The 19,761-nt window shown below is 48.6% G+C and overlaps 1 protein-coding gene across 1 annotated transcript in view; it reads right to left on the bottom strand.

Annotated features, from left to right (window-relative positions):
* Positions 1-19,761, bottom strand: part of LOC128109038 (solute carrier family 2, facilitated glucose transporter member 9-like) — a 141,036-nt gene that overhangs the window by 29,533 nt on the left and 91,742 nt on the right. Inside the window, exons 10-11 of the mRNA XM_052736037.1 lie at positions 9,592-9,693; positions 7,724-7,799 (exon numbers count right to left, since the gene is read on the bottom strand). Of these exons, the coding sequence (XP_052591997.1) occupies positions 7,724-7,799; positions 9,592-9,693 (178 nt within the window). The remainder of the gene's footprint in view (positions 1-7,723; positions 7,800-9,591; positions 9,694-19,761) is intronic.

The following is a 19,761-nucleotide window of genomic DNA, read 5'->3' as shown; positions in this document are numbered from 1 at the left end:
CAAACGTGCTATACATTGTGGAAGGTGTTCTGCATTTTGGCAGCTTAATCTTGACTTGTGATGAATGTACTGGTCAGTGCAATGCTTTGCTTTACCCACCTCTAACGATAGGGGGCACCATCCCTGGGAATCACAGTCATGTGCCGATGACCAAGACATTCATGGCTATGGCATTGCCCTGTGTTCTCCCCACAGTTTTCTGACTACCAAATATTCTTCAAATTACCCTTTTGATAGGGGATCACCCAAACAGGTGTCCACCCATACATTAGCCTGAGCCATCACAGACAAGTTCTATGACCTCCAACCCTGGGCAGGAAGAGTCTCATCTTGCTTTATCTCATAAGACTGGCAGAGGACGAAGCATGGTTATCCACCTGAAGGATTTGGAGCAATCCCACTACACAAAAAGCTTGCTGACTCTTAGCTCTTACATTGTCACATTCATTATGACCATATCTGGCTGCTGAGTCGGAACACATTTTTCTCATATAGAATAGCCAGGTTTTAAAGCTTTCTACTATGTATATGGGCTGAATCATGTCCTCAGAGGATGTGCTGATGTCTGCCTCTGCTACCTGTGACAGTGGCCCTGTTTGGAAGAAGGGTCCGTGAAGACATGGCCAAGTTAAGCTGAGGCCGTGGTCAAGTCATGTGTGGCTGACACCTGTTGATTGGTGTCTTTATGGGGATAAGGATTAGGAGGCACCATGGACACCTGTCACAGCCAAGGAGCACTGAGGACAGTGGTGGCCAGCATGGGCCATGGCAGGCCAGTGGGAACGTCTTTTCTGCAGCCTTGTGGGGAGTGTGGCCCTGACTACACCCCTATACCTAGGTCTAGGACTTCTATCCCAGCCACCCAGTTTGTGGTAAACTGCTCTGGCAGCCATGGAAATGGATACAATCACTTTGGGCAAGAAGACAATAAGAGTTCTGAAGATAAATAGAACCAAGAGGAGACACGGTGGTATTTTAAAACTAAGAAGCATGGAGGGGTGTTGAAGTAGTGTGTTATGGTTTGTGTCTTGAGTGACTTTTAAAGAGTTCAAGTCTTAAAAGTTTTCATTCTTAATAGCACATGGGAAATTGTGGAAGCTTCAAGGTGGTGCTGCTATGTGGGAGGTTCTCTGGCCATGGAGGGGGTGCCCTTGGCTGGTGATACAATCAGCTTTGCTCTATTAGGTGCTGTCTATATCACACTGCCTTATTCCAGGACCAATGCACCCAACCTATCACAGACCTGAGGTGGTTTGAATGCAAGTGGTTCCCATAGACTCACAGGGGGTGGCATTATTGGAGGCATGGCCTTGTTGGAGGAAGTGTGTCACTAGGGGTGGGCTTTGAGGTTTCAGAAGTTCAAGCCAGTCTCAGTATCTCTCTTTCTCTCTTCCTGCTGTCTGCTGTATCAGATATAGAACTCTCAGCTCCTTCTCCAGCACCGTGTCTGCCTGCATGCTGCCATGCTTCCTGCCATGATGATAAGGGACTAAACCTCTGAACTGTAAGTCAGCTCCAATTACATGTTTTCCTTTATAAGAGATGTTGTGGTCATGGTGTCTCTTCACAGCAATAAAACCCTAAGACAGACCAAAATCTCCCAAACTATGAGCTAAAATGACCCCTTTCTATTTTCTAAGTAGGTTGTCTTAAGTAATCTGTTGAGTAATGACTAATATGGATGGCAAATTACTGTTCAAGTTTAATTGCCAACTTGACAATCTAGAACCACCTATGAAGAGAGTCTCAACAAGGGGTTGTCTAGGATACGTTGTCTGTCGGCTTGTCTGTCGACTTGTCTGTTGCGGATTCTCTTGAGTACATTACTTAAGGTGAGAAGACCTGCCCATAGTGGGTCAGTGCCACTCCCTAGACAGACTCTCTGCATACTGTGTATGTGTAAAGAGGTGCTGATCACTAATAAACATAAGTGCATTAATTTCCCTCTGCTTTTGACTGTAGATGTGACTACCTGCCTCATGCTCCTGCCTTAACTTCCCCGCAATGATGGACTTTAACTTGGAAAGGTAAGTTAAATAAGCCTTTCTCATTCAGAGTCACTATTGCCAGGATATTTCACCACAGCAATGGAAACAAGACTAAAACAATGATTTCACTCTGAGCTAGTTTCCTTTTCTTACCCATCTGCCCCCAGTCCTTCCTCTGTCATCGAATTCCCTGATCTGGGTCCCTATGCACTGAGACTATGGCTCATGTACTTCAGTTGGTCACTAGGATGGCCCATATTGCAGAAGCCCATTGACAGGTCTCTGACTTCAAGGCACGCAGGGCTTGAAGGGTGACAGCTCCCACAAGGCAGCCACTCTGCATCACTACACAGCCTCCCTCCAGGCTTCAGTCTCACCATGGATTTTTCCACATGTCTGGGTGGTCATGAGGATGGGACAGCTTCCCACTGTGGCTGGTCCTGGGGCCTCTGTCTTGCTGAGTCCTCTAGCCTTGCCCTCAGATCAGAGAGGAGACCATTCACACAATGGTTCTTTAAGTCCATTTGACTGCCCTGCCTTGGGGACCATCTTCTACCAGGCCCTGGAGCAGCTACAACTTCACATTGCTGTCTTAGCATTCACAAGCTGAATTCAGAAGGCTCGTGTCACAGGAACCTTTCTACAAGTCCCTGTGTGGACATGGGCATGAGGCTGGCTTTCCAGTTCTAGAAGGGGCTACTATTAATAACACATGCCAATGACTCCAGAGGTAAGCCTCACCCTCATTTAAATTCATTGATATGTCCTTGGCAATGACAGCTAATTTTGTATTATGTGGGTTTGTCTTTCAAGAATCATGACCACATACTGGTTTGGTGTCAAGATGTGTCTCAGTTTATAGCTCTAATTATATGAGTGTATATGTACCTACTTTTCTAGCCAATAATTTCTGCTTTGTCATGAAGACTAGAAATTAATTTTCCTGTCACTCTGCTTTAGACATAATTTTCTCACTCCTCAGGGGACAGAGTCACCTGATTTGAATCCCATCTAAATGGCTTAGTTCAGTTGTGAGGAGGCCAAAACCATGCATGGGAGTCTGTCTGTCTGCCTCTTTCTCTCTTTCCCTCCCTTTCTCTCCTTCTCTCTGCCCCTCTCTTGCTCTCTCTCTCTCTCTCTCTCTCTCTCTCTCTCTCTCTCCTTTTATCTCTCATTTGTTCCTACACCTGTTCATTATTCAACAGGTAGGAATGTCTGGGGTCATATCCACACTAGCCACTGTGCAGGAGACTTGTATCTGTTGGCTCATGACCTAGCGGTAGTGGAATCTATTAGCAGGGCCAGAGCTCTTGTTCTGTGTTTTAAACCCCAAGTGAGGTGCTCCAGGCCATGTAGCTGCTGGTTGAATTTGAACCCTGGGTGGATGAAATTCACTCTCATCTGCTGTGTACTACTGTGCCATGTTAGAGGTCAGAGCCCAGACCTGACCTCTAAGATCAACTGCCAAGATCCTGGAACCAATGTCACAGACACACAGAACGAGAATGGATAATGCATAAACAGTGTTCAAATGAATCTAGAATACTAGCCATGCAGCACCCATTAGTCCTGGCCCCTCCCTCTCCTGGAAACCCCTTGAAAATGGTTACCACCAGGTCTGACTCTCCAAGGGCTTCCTCAGGTCAGAAATAACACCTTCCCACTTCCTTCTCTGTAGATGTGAGGAGGGCATGGCTGGCACTCTGTTTTATCTTTTCTCTTGCCTCTGTCCCCATCTCCTTACTTTAGATGCTCCTATGGGGTCTGCAAGAACTGGGTTGAGATGTTAGTCCCTCTGTAGAACTCTGAATTGTGTAGTTGGAGGGCTCCTGTATCTGTCCTTCACCCAGTACTCAGGTAATTTCTACCTGCAGGAAAGGCTCCACAGGGCCAAGGCATTATGACAAGTAGACGAAACCTCTTTTCATACCGGACAGGAGCTAAGTGGGCACCTGGTACATCCTATGGGGCCAGCCCCATCATCTGGGGTGCTCATTGCCATCCTAATTCCCACTGTCAAAGACCATCCTCCCTCTGGGTACCTCTGTCCTCTCCACTAAGCCCACATCTCCCTTCCAGGTGTCAGGCCCTCATGACAGCCTTCAGACTGGAAATGAGGTGTAGAGATCATCCGTCCTTCAAAGTAAGGCTTTCAAGTGCTTTGTTGATGAGATTCTCTGAGCTGCCTTGGGGCTGCACACACACATAAAATATGTAGAAGGAAACTGCTGTCTTTATGTTTTCTCTTTCCCTCTGCCTGACTTCAACTCCCTGTCAGATTTCCTTAAATTGATTGCTCAGGAGAGAAGCTGTCTGGGGGAAACTATTGTGTTCCCTCCTGGGAGGGTAATTCCAGCAGGTCCCTGGGTTACTGCCATTTCCTTATGGGGAGGGCATACTGGGGGGATCTCAGCCATTTATCTCTCACCATCCTCATTCCTCACTTTCCCAGAGAGCTCCTCCTGGGATGGGCTCTGCCCTGAAGGCTTAGGTAGATGGTGACCTCTCTTAATCCAGACTTCCCTTAGATAGGTAATCTCCCCGAGGCTGTGGGCTGGGCACTGTCAATGTGAGTTGACTGTGGTCCTAGAACCAGTCCATCTAGTGGCTGAGATAATTGCTTGCTAGAGAGGCATGGCTGCTGAGTGAACACAGAGTTTGGGGGTGAAGGGTCAGGACTGAGAGCTTATCTGTGCTTGTAGGGTGCAGGTGATTTCCCTGGAGGGCCTGTGGATACCCTTGTGGAGCTGAGCCTTTCACACTCTGAGACATGAAAGCTCTCCCATCAATACCAAGTGTTACGGCTTGGGGGATCTGAACTTAAGAGCCAAAGCCGAAGGCCAGTCCCTGACTTCCGAGTAGGGACAATGCCTGAAGCAGGGACTGATGGACACTATGAAAATCAGCATTCTTCAGAGTCACCTTCAGCTGAGAAGGTCTGTCAGAGGGACATGGGTGACAAAACCCTGTCTTGTGTTGACACATGCAGGGTAGATTTGTGGAGATGGAGGTTAATCTCATCCTGGGAAGAAGAAAGTGGAAGTCCCCCTCCTCGTATCCAGAATTCTTGGTGTAGGCTTCTTTTCCTCTGAGTAATTAAAAAAAATGACATGTATGTATGTATGTGTGGGCACGTATGTGGAGGTCAGAGGACAACTGGTGGGGGTTGGTTCTCTCCTTCTACCATGTGGGTCCCAGGGATCTAACCCAGATCCTCAGACTTGGTGGTAAACGCTTTTAGACACTGAGCCATCCAAGTAGTTTTTAACCTTGTAGGTCAATCTCAGAATGAAAATAATTCTACTCAAGTTTTAGCAAACAGTTGATGCTCACCAGCCAGGTATGGATGCAAGTGTTAAGATCATGGTTCTTAGGACAAGACAGAGAAGGTCCACACCCATCATTTCTCAGCTCTGTGATGCAGAAAATCAATCTGAACTGCTTTCTTTCAGTCTATAGATTGAGAATAAGGCTAGTTTGGAAAGAAAGAATTTGGCGGCTCACCTTTAACCCATTTTCTATTCCTGGGATAGGATGAGTGAAACCAAAAGGAAAGAAAATGACCCGGTCATTTCTCTACTCAACATGCCAATCCTACCTCAGGATGGTACTGACGAGCAGGAAGGCAAGAGAGCGTCCTACATGCTCAGCACTGTTTGCAGGAGGCACCTGGCCTAAGATTAGCAGGTAGCTCAGGGATGGCCCATAGGAGAGGTCAGGGCGGCTCCTGGTCCTCAGTGGTAGGAGGCATGGAGGTCCTTCTGCTCACAGATGAGCACTAGGGAAACCAGGAATGCTAAACATGAAGGGTTGTCTCTTCAAAGGTTGGTCATGGTGTTTGCAGAGACCCTTTCTGTGTAAGTGACAGAACAACAGTGAACCAAAGTGCACCCTCAGATGGCTGGGGAAAGGTGGGCATCTGTCTTGATGTACTAATTACATTCCCACGGTATGTTTTTTGGGTCGAAACATTTAGAAACAGGGCCTCGCACACAGTCAGCACTCTACAGATGCTGCTGTCCACACCTCAGGTCTCTAGGTGGCGGCAGCATGCATGGGTGTTTCTCCTCCTGACAGTCCGCTGCCCTGCCAGGCAGGCACCTGTCTTAGTTAGGGTTTCTATTACTGTGATAAAACACCATGATCAGGTCTCTAGGTGGTGGCAGCATGCATGGGTGTTTCTCCTGACAGTCCACTGCCCTGCCAGGCAGGTACTTGTCTTAGTTAGGGTTTCTATTACTGTGATAAAACACCATGATCAAAAGCAACTTGGGGAGGGCAGTGTTTGTTTCCGCTTACAAATCTTCAGCTTACAGATCTAAGGTCACACTCCGTCACCGAGAGAAGGCAGGGCAGGAACCTGGAGGCAGGGACTCATTCAGGGGCCATGGAGGAGTGCTGCTTCCTGGCTTGCTCCTTATGGCTTGCTTAGTCTGCTTTCTTATAGACCCAGGACCAGCGGCCCAGGGGAGGTGCCACCCACAGTGGGATGGGCCCTCCCACATCAATTATCAATCAAGAAAATACATCAGCACAGGCTTATCCACAGGTCAATGTGGTGGGGGGCAGTTTCTCAATTCAGATTCCCTCTTCCAGAATGACTCTAGTGTATGTCAAGGGGACATGAGTCTAGTCCGCACAACGTCTCCTTTGTCCTCGAACCATTCTGAAGCCCTGCCTTCATGGTGAGGGTATATGTGCATGTGCTGGTGTGAGTGGCATTTCCACGATCTTTTCAAGTCCCCCTCGGCCACCTCATCACAGTTCACTGGTACTCGGGATGGGGACAAATGCTTTCCATGCAACCATCACAAATAGGAACCAACATGGTGTCTGAAAGTAAATGACACTAGATGAGACAGAAGTCTAATTCCATTTGTTTTGCTCGAAATCTAATAGGCAGGTGTCACCTGGACTGATTAATGAGATTCCGGGATCATCTTGCATACCAGGCAATATATGACTGACTGAGCACCAGCCCCACAATTTAGTCTTCATTAACATAGAGAAAAAGCAAAGCAAGGCTATGAACACCCTCTCAGGAAGAGAAGGTGCAACCACATTGGATGACGCCCTAAACCTACCTCTCAGCACCAGTCTTAGGGAGGCTCTAGCTGGTCACAGCCACAAGGCCAGGAAAATGGCAAGGCCTTCAACAACACTCCATCTTACAGACAAGGACACTGAGGCACAAGAAGAACCAACTTTCCCAGTTGATGGCTCCACAGTCAGCAGGCACCGGGCAAGATGGTGGATAGAGGCTGGGTTCCCCTGCTACTGAGTGACAATGGCCTTCCCTAGAGCTGCCAGGAACCCCGAGGGAGTTTACTCTCAAGTTCCTAGAGTGCAGCTAATCAGCAGTGACTCATCCATCCTAGCCACCATCATCAGTGAACTTCCTCAGTACCTGTGCCTTCTCTGAGGCACAGATGTACCTTGATTATCTTTGATTCCTCACAAGTCGGTCCTAAGCCCGGCACACAGCATCCCAGGTTTGTCATTATTGGACTCTTGGACATTACCACCGGCAGGCATGTCGGTTAGCATGTATCTGCCCTTTGTGGGCAGCATGAAGGCAGTCCACTGCACTTCAGTAAGGTCTAAAGCTGGAGCACACCCCCCCCCCCCAATTAGGCTTTGCTTTTTCCTGGGCCTGAAGTTCCCTACCAGTCAAGGAGATATCTGAGCCGCACCCCAGTCCCCCAGGCCAGGCACAACACAAGAGGGTGTCCTACCTGGGCCGCTGCAGAATGAGGCGATGATGGCCAAGATGCACACAATGCTTAGGTAAGGGACCCATGGGGCTTGGTCCTGCAGAAAAAGGACAATGTGAACAGGCAAGGAGCAGCAGGATGTCCAGGGGACCTGCATTTTCCTGACTCCATCTGTATGACAGGCCATTACATATCCCTGAGCCTCAATTGCTGCAAATTGCAACCATCAGAGTCATTCTGTCCTCTGATTTCCCAGATGTGGGAAATGAGATGATGCCTACAGAATTCCAAAGGCCCCAGTATGCCAGAAACGGTAAATAAGTGTACATGTAATAGCGATATAATGCTTTGTTTAAAGCAAAGCATCGGAGACAATGTTCAGGCATTGTTACACTGAAATTTCTCTCAGTTATCATTCTCACTGTGTAAAGCACCATGTTTACACTCCTGCTTTTCCATGAGTGTGGAGGGCTAACTCACTCCTGGAATGTCCAGAGGGTCTGCCACTCATCTATAGGCAGATGTTGAGGGAGCTCCAAGGCCCTGTTGTGTGGGACTTAGATTGGGGGGATGCTTGAGGCAGAAGAAAGATAGACCCCAGAGCAGTTTCCACTCCCTCTCCCAGAACCTCAGAGGGACAGTGCAAAGCCACCCAGCTCAGGACCACTCTATGTCTGGATATGGGAAAATGCCAGCTCAGGCAACACACTGTCCCCTAAGGAGGAGCCAGCTCAGCACCACCTCTGAAGGACAGGCTTCTGACATCACCACACCACTCTTGCCTCATTCTGGAACTGTTTGGAACGTTAGCATATCCGGCTGATGACCAAGATGCCCAACTTTCAATGTTAAAATGTATTCCTGAAAATAATACCAAGACTTACCAGCCCAGTAAGTGCTTCATGAATCCAGGTTGCTCCAAGCAGGAGAGGGAGCAGGAAGGAAAGATGTGGGGCTTGTAATAAAGACCCTGGGACCTAATCCCACCTCTGCCACCATCCAGCTATGAAACGTTGGTCACTTCTATTTATGATTTGGACTTTCTCTCCATAAAAGTAGGCAGTCTGGGCCTGGAGAGATGGCTCAGCAGTTAAGGGCACTTGCTGCTCTTGCAGAGGACCCAGGTTCAGTTCCCAGCACCCACCTGGTGGCTCACAACCATCTTTAACTCCACTTCTAGGGGGTCTAACACCCTCTTCTGGGCTCAGTGGGCACCAGTCACACATGTGGTACACAGACATACATGCAGGGGAAACACCCATATGCAAAATAAAATGTTAAGTTTTTAAAAAGAAACCCTGGATTTTGTAAGGATAGTGGATATAATTGTTCTTCCACATAAACACACATGCGCACTCCTAGACTCTACATGCTGTTAGTTACTCCTCACAGCATCCCAGGCTACGGGATGCTCTACAACTTTCCCGTGTAGAGCTCGGGCCCAAGAGGAGCCAGCAGAGTGGTAAGTGGAAAAGCCAGGATTCCAGGTCACGGAATCCAGGTGACAGGGTGGTTACTGAGAAGTCACCTGACAGGCAGTGCCCAGCTCCCCTTGCAAGGAGGGACACCTTAGGGGTGTCTAACATATTCCCCCACTCCAAAGAGAGGTAAATTGAGGCTCAGGGAAGGGAGGCTTCCTGCTCACTGCAACACAGTTCATCTGTGGCAGTGGCAGGGTCAGAAGTCAGGTGTCTTGTCTCCAAGTTCCAGGACCCATCCATCCCCAGTGCCACCCAGGGCTCTGGAAGTGAAGCTCCATGGGAAATACGCCTCACAGGAGGGGTCTGCTGAGAGGCTAAGCCCACAAGCCCAAGACTCCAAAGGGATGAAGCCAGAGCCAGCTCTCTGCTAATCGATTCCCTCCAAGAGTGACACGCACAATGTCTCACCTGCAGGGTCAGTGTCACAGTGAGGGTCCCAAAGAAGAGGGCCATCAGCCCGAATCCACCAATGAGGAGAGGTCTTCGTCCTAGGCGCTCTATGACCAGGCCCTGGTCGGAGAGAGCGAAGGAGGTGGAAACACAGTTATTTCACTTTGCGCCCAGTAACAAGGGACCACGGTCCTGGGAACTGATGGCGGAAGGCCATGGAAGACCTTGGAAGACCCTGGAAGGCCGTGGAAGGCTAGTTTCACACAGCGGGTGTGATCCAGGAGGACCACCTTCCGCAGCCCCTGCAGCTGCAGCTGTGGACGTGTCCTTGGTCTCCTCCCACTGACATTTCTGTCTGTCGCCAAGGTGGGTAAAGGCAATGACCCTAAAATCTAATGACCATAGGCAAGTGCCGGAGCCAGGCAGGCTTGGGCTGACATCCTGGCTCTACCACTTGGCAGCTGTCTGGACTTCCACTTGTGACTTCAGGTCCTCTGTGACAGGAAGATGAGCGCTGTCACCTCCCCCACCCCATTCCCAAGGCATCTAAGAGGTTGAATGGGTTAGATAAGACACTCACTGTCTGCTGTTTAGTTAGGTGACTTCCCCTCCCCCTCCCCACTGTTTCACAAAGAAAGAACATCAAGGATCAGAGAGATGAAATAACCCGGAAGAGGCCACCCAGCAGAAAGTGAGAGGGGGGGAATTGAACCCAGGGTGTTGTCAAGACTCATGATTGAGCTCAGCAGGGAGAGGGTCGGCTGGAGCAAAGGCTTGGAGGTGGGAAGATTCCTATTGAAAGTGCCACCTCCTTTCGCCATCTCGTGGTCTTCTTCCTAATATTCCCGCCTCCCCAACCCCCGGCCACACACACACACACACATGCACACACATACACACACACACACACACACACACACACACACACACACACACACACACAATCTCCATGGGAGGAAAACCTGTAGTATTTGTTTTCTGAATCTGGCTCATTTTGTTTGACATAAATACCTAAAGTTCCATCCATTTTCCTACAAATGCCATGATTTTAATTTTCTTTGTGGCTGAACAATATTCCGTTGTGTGTTTGCACCCCGTTTTCTTTATCCACTCGTCTGTTGGAAGTGTTCCATTTCCTGGCTACTGTGAACAGAGCAGTGGTGGACACGGGTGAGCAGGTGTCTATGGCAGGCTGACTTAGAGTCCTTTGAGGGAAGGGGATTTTCAGTGGGACTGCGAGAGAAAAGGAGACAACAGAATTCCTGCAACAAGATAGTGAAGGGGGCTGTTTAGAAGGGGTGGAAATCAACAAGAACGAATGACAGGTGAAAATGCCCCATATTGATCAATCAATCAATCAATCAATCAATCAATTAAAATCATCTGCTTCGGGCGAGCCGAAGTAGTGATGCTGTGGAGGGAGGGTCATGAAGATAGAACCTCAGGTGACAAGAGGGACAAGGCCCAGAAGTCTTGGAGCGTCACCGCAGGGACTCTGTGCTCTGATCCCCCACTGGGGGCCGGAAGCTGTCTGGGCGATGAGCCTTCTCTCCAGATGAATGAGGGCTGCAATCTAGGCACATCAGGAACTAGGGCATGAGTGGCATCTGCCATCTGAGGAATACAGCCCCGCAGGCCAGATGACAGCTCAGACCCCCCAGCTATGGGTAGCAGCCTGGGGCCAGGTCACCCAGGCTTGACATTGTCCGGACAGGAGGGGCCTTGAGTGCATAGTCAGGCTTTTTTTCTGCAGAACCGGGCCTCCCAAACTCCGCCTCCTGGGAACCTGACCCAAGAGAATGGAGCAACAAAGATGTCCAGAGGGGCATGGGCCTGAAGACAGGTTGCCCTGGGCTCGAGTCCTGGCTCTGCCTCTCAGCCTTCCTTGCATGAAGGATGGATGACTAAGTGACTGAACTTCCCTGAGGCTGTTTCCCTACCTGGGAAGTGTGGATGGTAGTGTCTCTGCAGGGTAAGCTGTGAGATGAAAGGAAAGGCATGCTGGGCCTGAATTCCACTCAGGAGCAGCAAGGTCTGCCCACCAGAGCAGAAACTGCAGCATATCTGATTGTTGGTCTAAGAACGGCCTGGGTAGCTGCTCTCACTCCTGCCTCTAAGTGGCCCCATGGCTTTGAACATGAAGGTCAGCCCTTTGTGACTTCACTTCCTTTTGTGCGGCCATGGGATTAGTCTAGGTGACAGGAGTGGGGGATCATTTCTGAGCACCCACTGTTCCAGGCACAGCACCGAGCACATTTCCAGTACCAATCATTTAATCCCTATGAACACCCCAGGAAATGGGCCTTGTTGGTCTCGTTATACAGGTGAAAAAAACAAAAACAAAAAAACAAGCCAAGATTTTGGGAACTTGTCCAAGGCACACGGCTGATAAGTGATGCAGGGATGCCTACAGACTCTGTTCTGGTTCTGAAGATCTCAAGTTTCCCGAAGTAGAAACAGGCAGAGTCCCCAGTTTGCAGCAGCCCACGGCCCCATCTTCACGTCCGATCGTTGAACACATAGAACACTGAGCAATCACCTGGCCCTCTTTCCTCCCTGCCCTCCCCAGAAGTCCCCATATCACTGTTTCCCCAGAATCCAGAAGCACCCCTGGCTGCCATGGGGCCCTTTGTGCTGATGGAGTGCGCGAAGCAGGTGTGCAGTGTGCATGGCAGGGCAGCGAAGACAGAGAAGAGAGGGGCAGTGAGCTCACTCTGTGGGAGGTGTGGAGGGGTGTGCGGGCCAGGGAAGGTCATGGAAGAAGTGAAGAGCAGAGCTTTGTGGGGAAAGAGGGTGGGGAGAGGCAATAAGGAGAGGGAAAGGTGGAGGGAGGAAGATAGAAGGAGGGGGGAGGGAGGGAGGGAGGGAGGGAGAGAGAGAGAGAGAGAGAGAGAGAGAGAGAGAGAGAGAGAGAGTTCCTAGGCCTTCAAAAGCTGGACCCATCAAAGGGCAGGCATTAGTGGGGCCTCAGGGTCTTGGGCATCAGGAACAGGGAGCTGGGTCCCTGTGACAAGAGCAAGTCAGAACCACCCAGGATCAGAGCCCAGAGCAGTCCGGGAATGCACCCACCAAGTCTCAGAGGGAATTAGCAGAAAGACACAGAAATGGATGGGCACTCTTCCACTTCAAAGTGCTTCTGAAAACCTGCATGCTTTCTACCCATAACCTCAGCTGTAGAATAAATACTAGAGGATCTGGGTAGAAAATACCTGGGAATGAAAACATTATCAATTAGTTTTGGATAGGTTGGGAAATCCTCAGCATATAATTTTAAATAAAATAAAGATAAGACTAGAAAAATAGTTACTGTATAAAACAGGAATTCTGTCCACTGACCCCAGGTGTGTGTGTGTGTGTGTGTGTGTGTGTGTGTGTGTGTGTGTGTGTGTGTATGCATGTGTGCATGTGGGCTTGCCTGTTGAGGCCAGCAAATCACCTTTGGTCATTCCTCAGGTGTCATCCACTTTTTTTTTAAAATGTGAGACAGGCCCCCTGTTGGGGGCTCACTGGTTATTTCAACTGTCTACTCATGAATCCCCAGAGATCTATGCCCCGGCCTCCCCAGCACTGGGATTCTAAGCTTGAACCTCGCTTCTTTTTATCCTGGTTCTGGGGAATGAACTCGGGTGTTCAGGCTCGAACAGCCAGCTCTTGACCAAGTGAGCTATTTCCCCAGCTCCCTGGCATTTCCTGTGCCCTCTCATGGGCCATTTCCAACACCCACCCTAGCAAATTTCTGTAGCCATTTGAAATGTCACTCAATTCTGATATATGGAAACCACTCCTGTGACTAACCGTGAGAGGCCCAAGGCTAACAGACCCTCAGAGCTGGAGGATGGGGGGTTCTCTCTCCTCAGTGTCTCAGAGGAACTGATCTAGAGTCCCTGGTGACACTGAAATCAGTACAGAGGTTGCCAGAGACAAGCTTCAGTATCACACAGGGGACCAGGTCACAGTGAGATCAGCATATTACATTGCTATACTGATTCTGACACATGTAACAGCAGGACTGAGGTTAGCGTGTCACAGTTAGAGATTAACGTGTCACATCGTTACTGAGAAGGCCTGACAAATATGACAAGCTTCTAATAACTCAGTTAAAAACTAGGCCTCTGTTCCCCCTCTTGAAACTGGACAGACAGTTTCTGAGAAAGCCACGAAAAATCTTCAACGTCCATGACAACAGAGACGAAGGACATAGCTCATACTAGGCCAGAGCCAGCACCCCCCCGCCCCCAACACACACACCCCAGTAGCTCAAGGTAATAACCAATTAAGGACAAAGCCTGGGACTTGTTCAGGTCTTCCCAAAAATGGAAAAACTGTAACTTTAACCAGCCCCTGCTAGCACTAGCCAAGTAGAACATACTAATATGATTGCCACTCATGTAAGCCAATCATATCTGAGATGAACTAATTGTCCCTAAAACTCCCCTTAGCTGTGCTTAAAAGGAATCTGTGAGCTTCTCTAAGGGCCACCACTTTGCCTTTGTGTTGGATGTATGTCCCAAGTATGCTGGTACCTTTATTCTTGAGATAATCAACACTCTTGCTGATGGCGTACATGGACGGTGGTCTTTTGCAGGACTTCTCCAGGACCCTAACAGTTACACAGAGAGTCTCTGTGGTTACAGTGGGCTGAATCTGCCTTGTGCTGTGCATCCGGGATTAAGATGTATTACACTCAGATGTGACAATATGTTCCATTCTACACAGAGATGGCCACGTGCTGTTTATTCATATTCATGTTTTCAAACATTACCAAGTGCAGGGCCCTGAGCTAGATGTGAGAGAAGCTTCCTCAAGTGAGGTGAGCCAACCACAGTGTTGACATTTGAAAGTGTGCCCTCAAATACGAGCTGGCTGAGAACCAATATTTGACACCATGACACCGATATTCAGGGCCCTTGTTGAGGAGGAGACATGCTTTCTCTGGGTCATTGAAGAAGCAGGAAGTCGAGCCAGCCTGAAGCTGGAACATGCTCCTTGCATGGGAAATGACAGAGCTCAGAAGGAGGTCTAGGAAGGCCCTGAGGAGACAGCTTTCGGAGAGACTGGATTGAGGACCTCCCCCCCGCCCCCGACACACACATACACACACCCAACACACTTGGTCCTACCTGGCCAGGGCACCGGTGCGCTCCCTCCTCCAGGCCCTACCGAAGCTCAGCCTGTCCAAAGGTTTTAGAGTGACAGAGTATTCCTACTCTGGACTAAAGCTGCCAGGGGAGACACTAACTCAAGATGAACAGCTGCTCTTGAAGGGTACCGATGTCAGCTAGTAACCAACTGCCAGGCTTCTGGTGCTCTGAGAAGCCCCTCTGGGGACTCTGAGCTCTAAGGTCCCCTCTGCAGCCACTGTCTCTCCCACAGTGTGCTGGGACCTTTGAGCAGACAGCATGTTTCTGTTTAGGATTTTAAAAATCACTTTTACTGAGTTACAATCATGTTCAACGAAGTGTCCTCATTTTAATTCTGCAGCTTAGTTATTCTTAACAAATTACATTTGTTTTATTATATTTATATTAGTGATTACCTATTACCCACAACTGCAACTGAGATATGGAAAATGCCCACCACCACCAAATGTCCCCTATGTCCCTTCTCTCAGACCCAGGCAGACCCTGATCCACTTTCCAGCACTGGGTTTAGAATTTCATCAGTTTTAGAATTTCACACAGATCTTTGTAATGTTTTTGAGACCTGTCTTGTTTGTGATACACATGAATAGTTCTTTTTCATGCTTGAGCAATATTCCACCGGGTGGATAGACCACAACTGTTTTCTCCATACTCCTGTTGATGGACACTGGGTCGCTTCCAGGTTTGGTCTCTCATATACCAAGCTGTTATGAACATCAGCATATGAGTCTCTGTGTAGACATAGGTTTTGTTTCTCTTGGGTGAATACTTGTGAGTGGAATGGTGAGTGAATGGGTACCTGTCAAAAACATTCTCTGGAGGGGTAACATGACTTTAAACTCCTACCAGCAGTGCGAGAGTTCCTGTTGCTCCATTTTCTTGGCAACACTTGGAATTATCAGGATTTAAATTTTATCTGTCCTTGTGGTGAATGACAGGATCTTATTGTGCATTTTAACTTCCCTGACAGTACTGAGAACTTTTTCCTGTGCCTTTTGTCCTTTGAGACTCTTCCTTAGTAAAGATCTGTTCAAACATTTTCAGATTGCAGTTCTTCTTGAGTTCTCAGTGCTTCTTACATATTTAGGACACGAGCTCCCTGTCAGATGTTTATACAGTCTCCCAGCCTGTGGCTCACCTTTTCATTTTCTCAGCAATGTCTTTTAAATAGTCACAAACTTAAATTCTGATGAAATCCAATATTAATTAAAATGGTCCATGATTGTGCATCTAATCTAAGAAACCTCTGCTTATCCCAATTTTATAAAATTTTCTCTTATATAACCTTCCTGGTGTATTAAATTGATTTTCTTTGCTGTTTAGATGCATGGTCCATTTCAAGGTGATTTTTTTTTTGTACATATTGTGATAAGAGTTCCTGGTGGATACATGGTTCGGGTGAGGTCCGACACTCTAGTACCCTGTTCTACAATTTGCTCCTCTAAGCAAAACAGTTGCCATCTTCACCAGGTCAGATATGCCTACTTGTAAGAGTCCATCAGAACTGGCCTGTGGACTGATGAGCTTCCCTTAGAGTAGGGGTGGGGAGGGTCATGTCTGCAATTCTGCCCTATGTGTAGCCTGGGGTCTTGGAATTCTAGAATGCATAGACTGGGGAGAGTATTGAAAAGGAACTCTGTCTAGGCAGCTAAGGGAAAGCTGCCATCCACGCTGGGTGAAGACTTTCAGCCACTCTGCCTCCTCACCCCCTGCCAGTAACCTCTTGCCCATGATCTGTAAGCAAGCCCCTCAACTCACTGGTTCCCCAGGGCAAATTTTGGTGTAGCTTGTTGTTGAGGCCTTATAAGGATGGGGTAGATATTCTTTATGTCTCCCCAGGGAAAGAATTCTTCCCATATTTGTCAAGTGCCACCTTGATGCTGACCCTTTGTGCATCTCTATCCCCATCCCAGTCACCTCTGACTCCTTGGTCTACAAAGCCTTGGCTCCAGAAGGATGGGAGCAGGGAACAGGACAGTGGGGGCTGAGCTCCCACAAGAAAGTCCAGGAATATGGAAGTTTGCTTGAAAATTTCAGTTTAAATGACAGCTGTGTGCAAGAGACCCATTTATGTGTCTACAGCTAACGCATGAGTGATTGCCGGGGCTGTGGTCCTAAGAGGAATAAGTTAAAACAGACTCGAGATATTTCAACTAAAATGCAAAAGCAGATATGGGAGGGTAGCAGCAATTGAGATATTAACCCCATGGCACTTCCCTGAGGCTTCTGGGACACTGGGTGCAACATTCCTCAAGCACCCTGTCAGACGGGCAAGCGTCAGGAGCCTGGGAATCAATATTGGGAAAGACTCAGCCTGGGATGGGCAGAGAGCAGAGTAGCTTCTAAAACCAAAATCCCGCCTTCATGAAGGAATGAACTGCAAAGCAGTCATTGAAACCGTCAGATCTGCAAGTGCTAAGTAAGTACCTTGTCCAGTTCTAATCCTCAGAACTGTCCAGCTCAGAGGAGGCTGCCAGCAGCCACTCACACATGCAGGGAGTGGGGTGGAGCCAACACAGATCTGTTTTTACCTGGAGTGTCTCCTCTGCTTACTTCTTCTACACTTTGTTCTCTGAACTAGGAACCAACAGCCATTGCATTAGTTTCCTTGGCAGCAGGAACAGTGCATTGCAGACAGAAGGGCTCAGACAGCAGGGATGCTCCTCATCTTTCTCAGTTGCAACTCCAAGACCAAGGTACTGGCAGAGCCTTACTCCCTGTGAGGGTGCAGGAGAAGGTCTGCCTCTGCACCACCCCTGTCTTCTGAGGGTCTGTATCAGCCTCATCCCTGCCTTCTGAGGTCTGTCTTGGCCTTCTGCATTCTGGGATCCTTGTCATTTAGCATCCAGACTCCAGTATTCATGTTGTGGTCTCCCTGCATGTGTCTATGTCCAAAATTTCCCTTTTTGTAAAGACATAATAAATTTGGGAGCTCAACCCACTCTAATATAACCCAATCCTAACTTAACAACACCTGCAATGACCTGTCTCTAAATGAGGTCACATTGGGAGGGACTGGGGGTTTCAGCATTTGAGTTTTCGGTAGTCATGTCACAGATGAGAGATCACTGAGTCTCTCTCTGTTGAGGTGAGTATGGTCCTCAGCAATACCTGTTGGGATGACTTGTTAGCACCACTACTGCCTACCAAGAAAGTGGGGGTCAGAAAAGCAGGTCGTCTGGCTTCAACGTTACCTAGGTTGTGACCAGCAAAGGGCCAGGAGACCAGGAGACTCGTGCCCTGCTCCCCTCACCTAAGCTCTGCACGCATGAGATCCAGTATCTCATACCATGGCCACAGAGAACGCAGACTGTGACACTGAAATTGCAGGACCCCCGGGAAGTTTGGAAACCCTTAAAGATTTGTGTTTAGTTCAACATAGCATAGTCCCAAACTGTGCAGCCACAAACAGGAGCACATTACTGTGGATTCTGACCCTGACTTTAAAAAGCAGAGCCCGTGCATCCTACCAGAGGCAGAGCTGGCTCCCCATGGCTCTGGGTCCACACAACCCCAGTTCCCCAGAGCCCCTGACCACACCACAGTAGACGGTCATCCTCATGGGTGAATGACACTCCCCGGAAGTTCACTCATCTGAATAGCACAGTTGAAGTCCCCCCCGCCCCCCACAATCAAAACAGCCTGGAAAAGCCAGCTGTTCTGAAAGATGGCAATTATTTACAGCCAGCAAGCTGCTGAGTGATGGTCGCTGCCCAAATCAACCGCAGATCAAAAGGACGAGAGAGCGCGTCTTTCCATCTCAGTTTTATTACGCCTCAGAGCCATTTTAACAGACTGTCAAAAATCTCAGTGAAGAGAGTGGAAAAAATAATCAGGACGCCCTTTTATTGATAGGAAATTACCCTGAGGGGTTGGGTGAAGTTGTCTGAGTGGTCCTGAAAAGCAGGTCACACAAACTTTGCAAAGAGCAGAGGACTTGCTGAATGTTGAGTTTGGGGGAGGAGAAGGAGCAGCCATGGGCTTTGATTTTTGTTTCCATGACAACTCTTTCTTGCAGAGTTAAAGTATCTTGCTGTTACTTTAACAAGCAACTTAAACCAACTCAAAGGTAGCTGTTTATGGTTTGGGCAGCCAGAGGTCTAGAGCAGGTCTCACAGGACAAAACTCACAGCATTTGGGGTGGAGACTCTGGGGAGGAAAAGAAGCTGGCTTTCCTGGTTCCCAGAAGCCTCAAGGGTTCTGTGCCTGCACTCCTTCCTTATCTTCCAGGCCAGGCAGCAATGGTGCTCCTTATGCCTCACATTCTGACCTCATCTTTTGCCACTTCGAAGGTTCATTGACTGCCCAGATAAGCCCTAGCTTATCTAGGTCCTTATCTAGGTCCTTACTCTCACCTTTGACACAATCTCCTGGCCTATGACTTCAGACCTATGGGTCTTTGGAATCCATTAATTTTGCCTGCCACAGATTGTAGTGGATATCTGTTCTATGACCCTGAAGTGCAGCCCTAGATATATAGCGGGTAACTGCTCTACCTGCCTATGACCTTGAAGTACATGCCCCTGGAGTGTGGCCTCCCGGCTACCCTCAAGATCTGAGACACATGCACATAGGCAGCTCTCTTCACTCCCTCGTGGGATTTGGATGCTGGGACAGTTTGAGGTGGAAGAACAGCGTGGGACCATGTCTCACCTTTTCCAGGACCCCACAACAATTCCTCTGTTTTGTTTTGTGAGTTTTCCTTTCTTAATAAATCCCTTTGCCCTTTAAGCAGATTCTGTGGATATCTCGCTTTAACAAATGACAAGGGTTAAAAGCTGATTTAATAAATGTGCAAATCCATTCAGAGATGTATAGCAATTTCCCTAAGTGCAGCCTGCTGGTAAGTGGATGTCCCAGATGGGAGGTAGAGCTGTCCAGTTCTGAAGCTCAATCATGAGCACACACACACACACACACACACACACACACACACACACACACACACGCACACACAATGTCCCTGCTATGTTCTCTGCAAGGATGCAAGGACATGTACCGCAGCCTCACCTCAGGTGACAGGGTGTGACTCACCTGCCCATATAAA

This window comes from Peromyscus californicus, unplaced genomic scaffold (assembly GCF_007827085.1).
Source record: "Peromyscus californicus insignis strain IS unplaced genomic scaffold, ASM782708v3 Scaffold_13__1_contigs__length_99412109, whole genome shotgun sequence".
Classification (NCBI taxonomy): Eukaryota; Metazoa; Chordata; class Mammalia; order Rodentia; family Cricetidae; genus Peromyscus; species Peromyscus californicus.
This window is presented reverse-complemented; position numbering and strand designations above follow the sequence as displayed.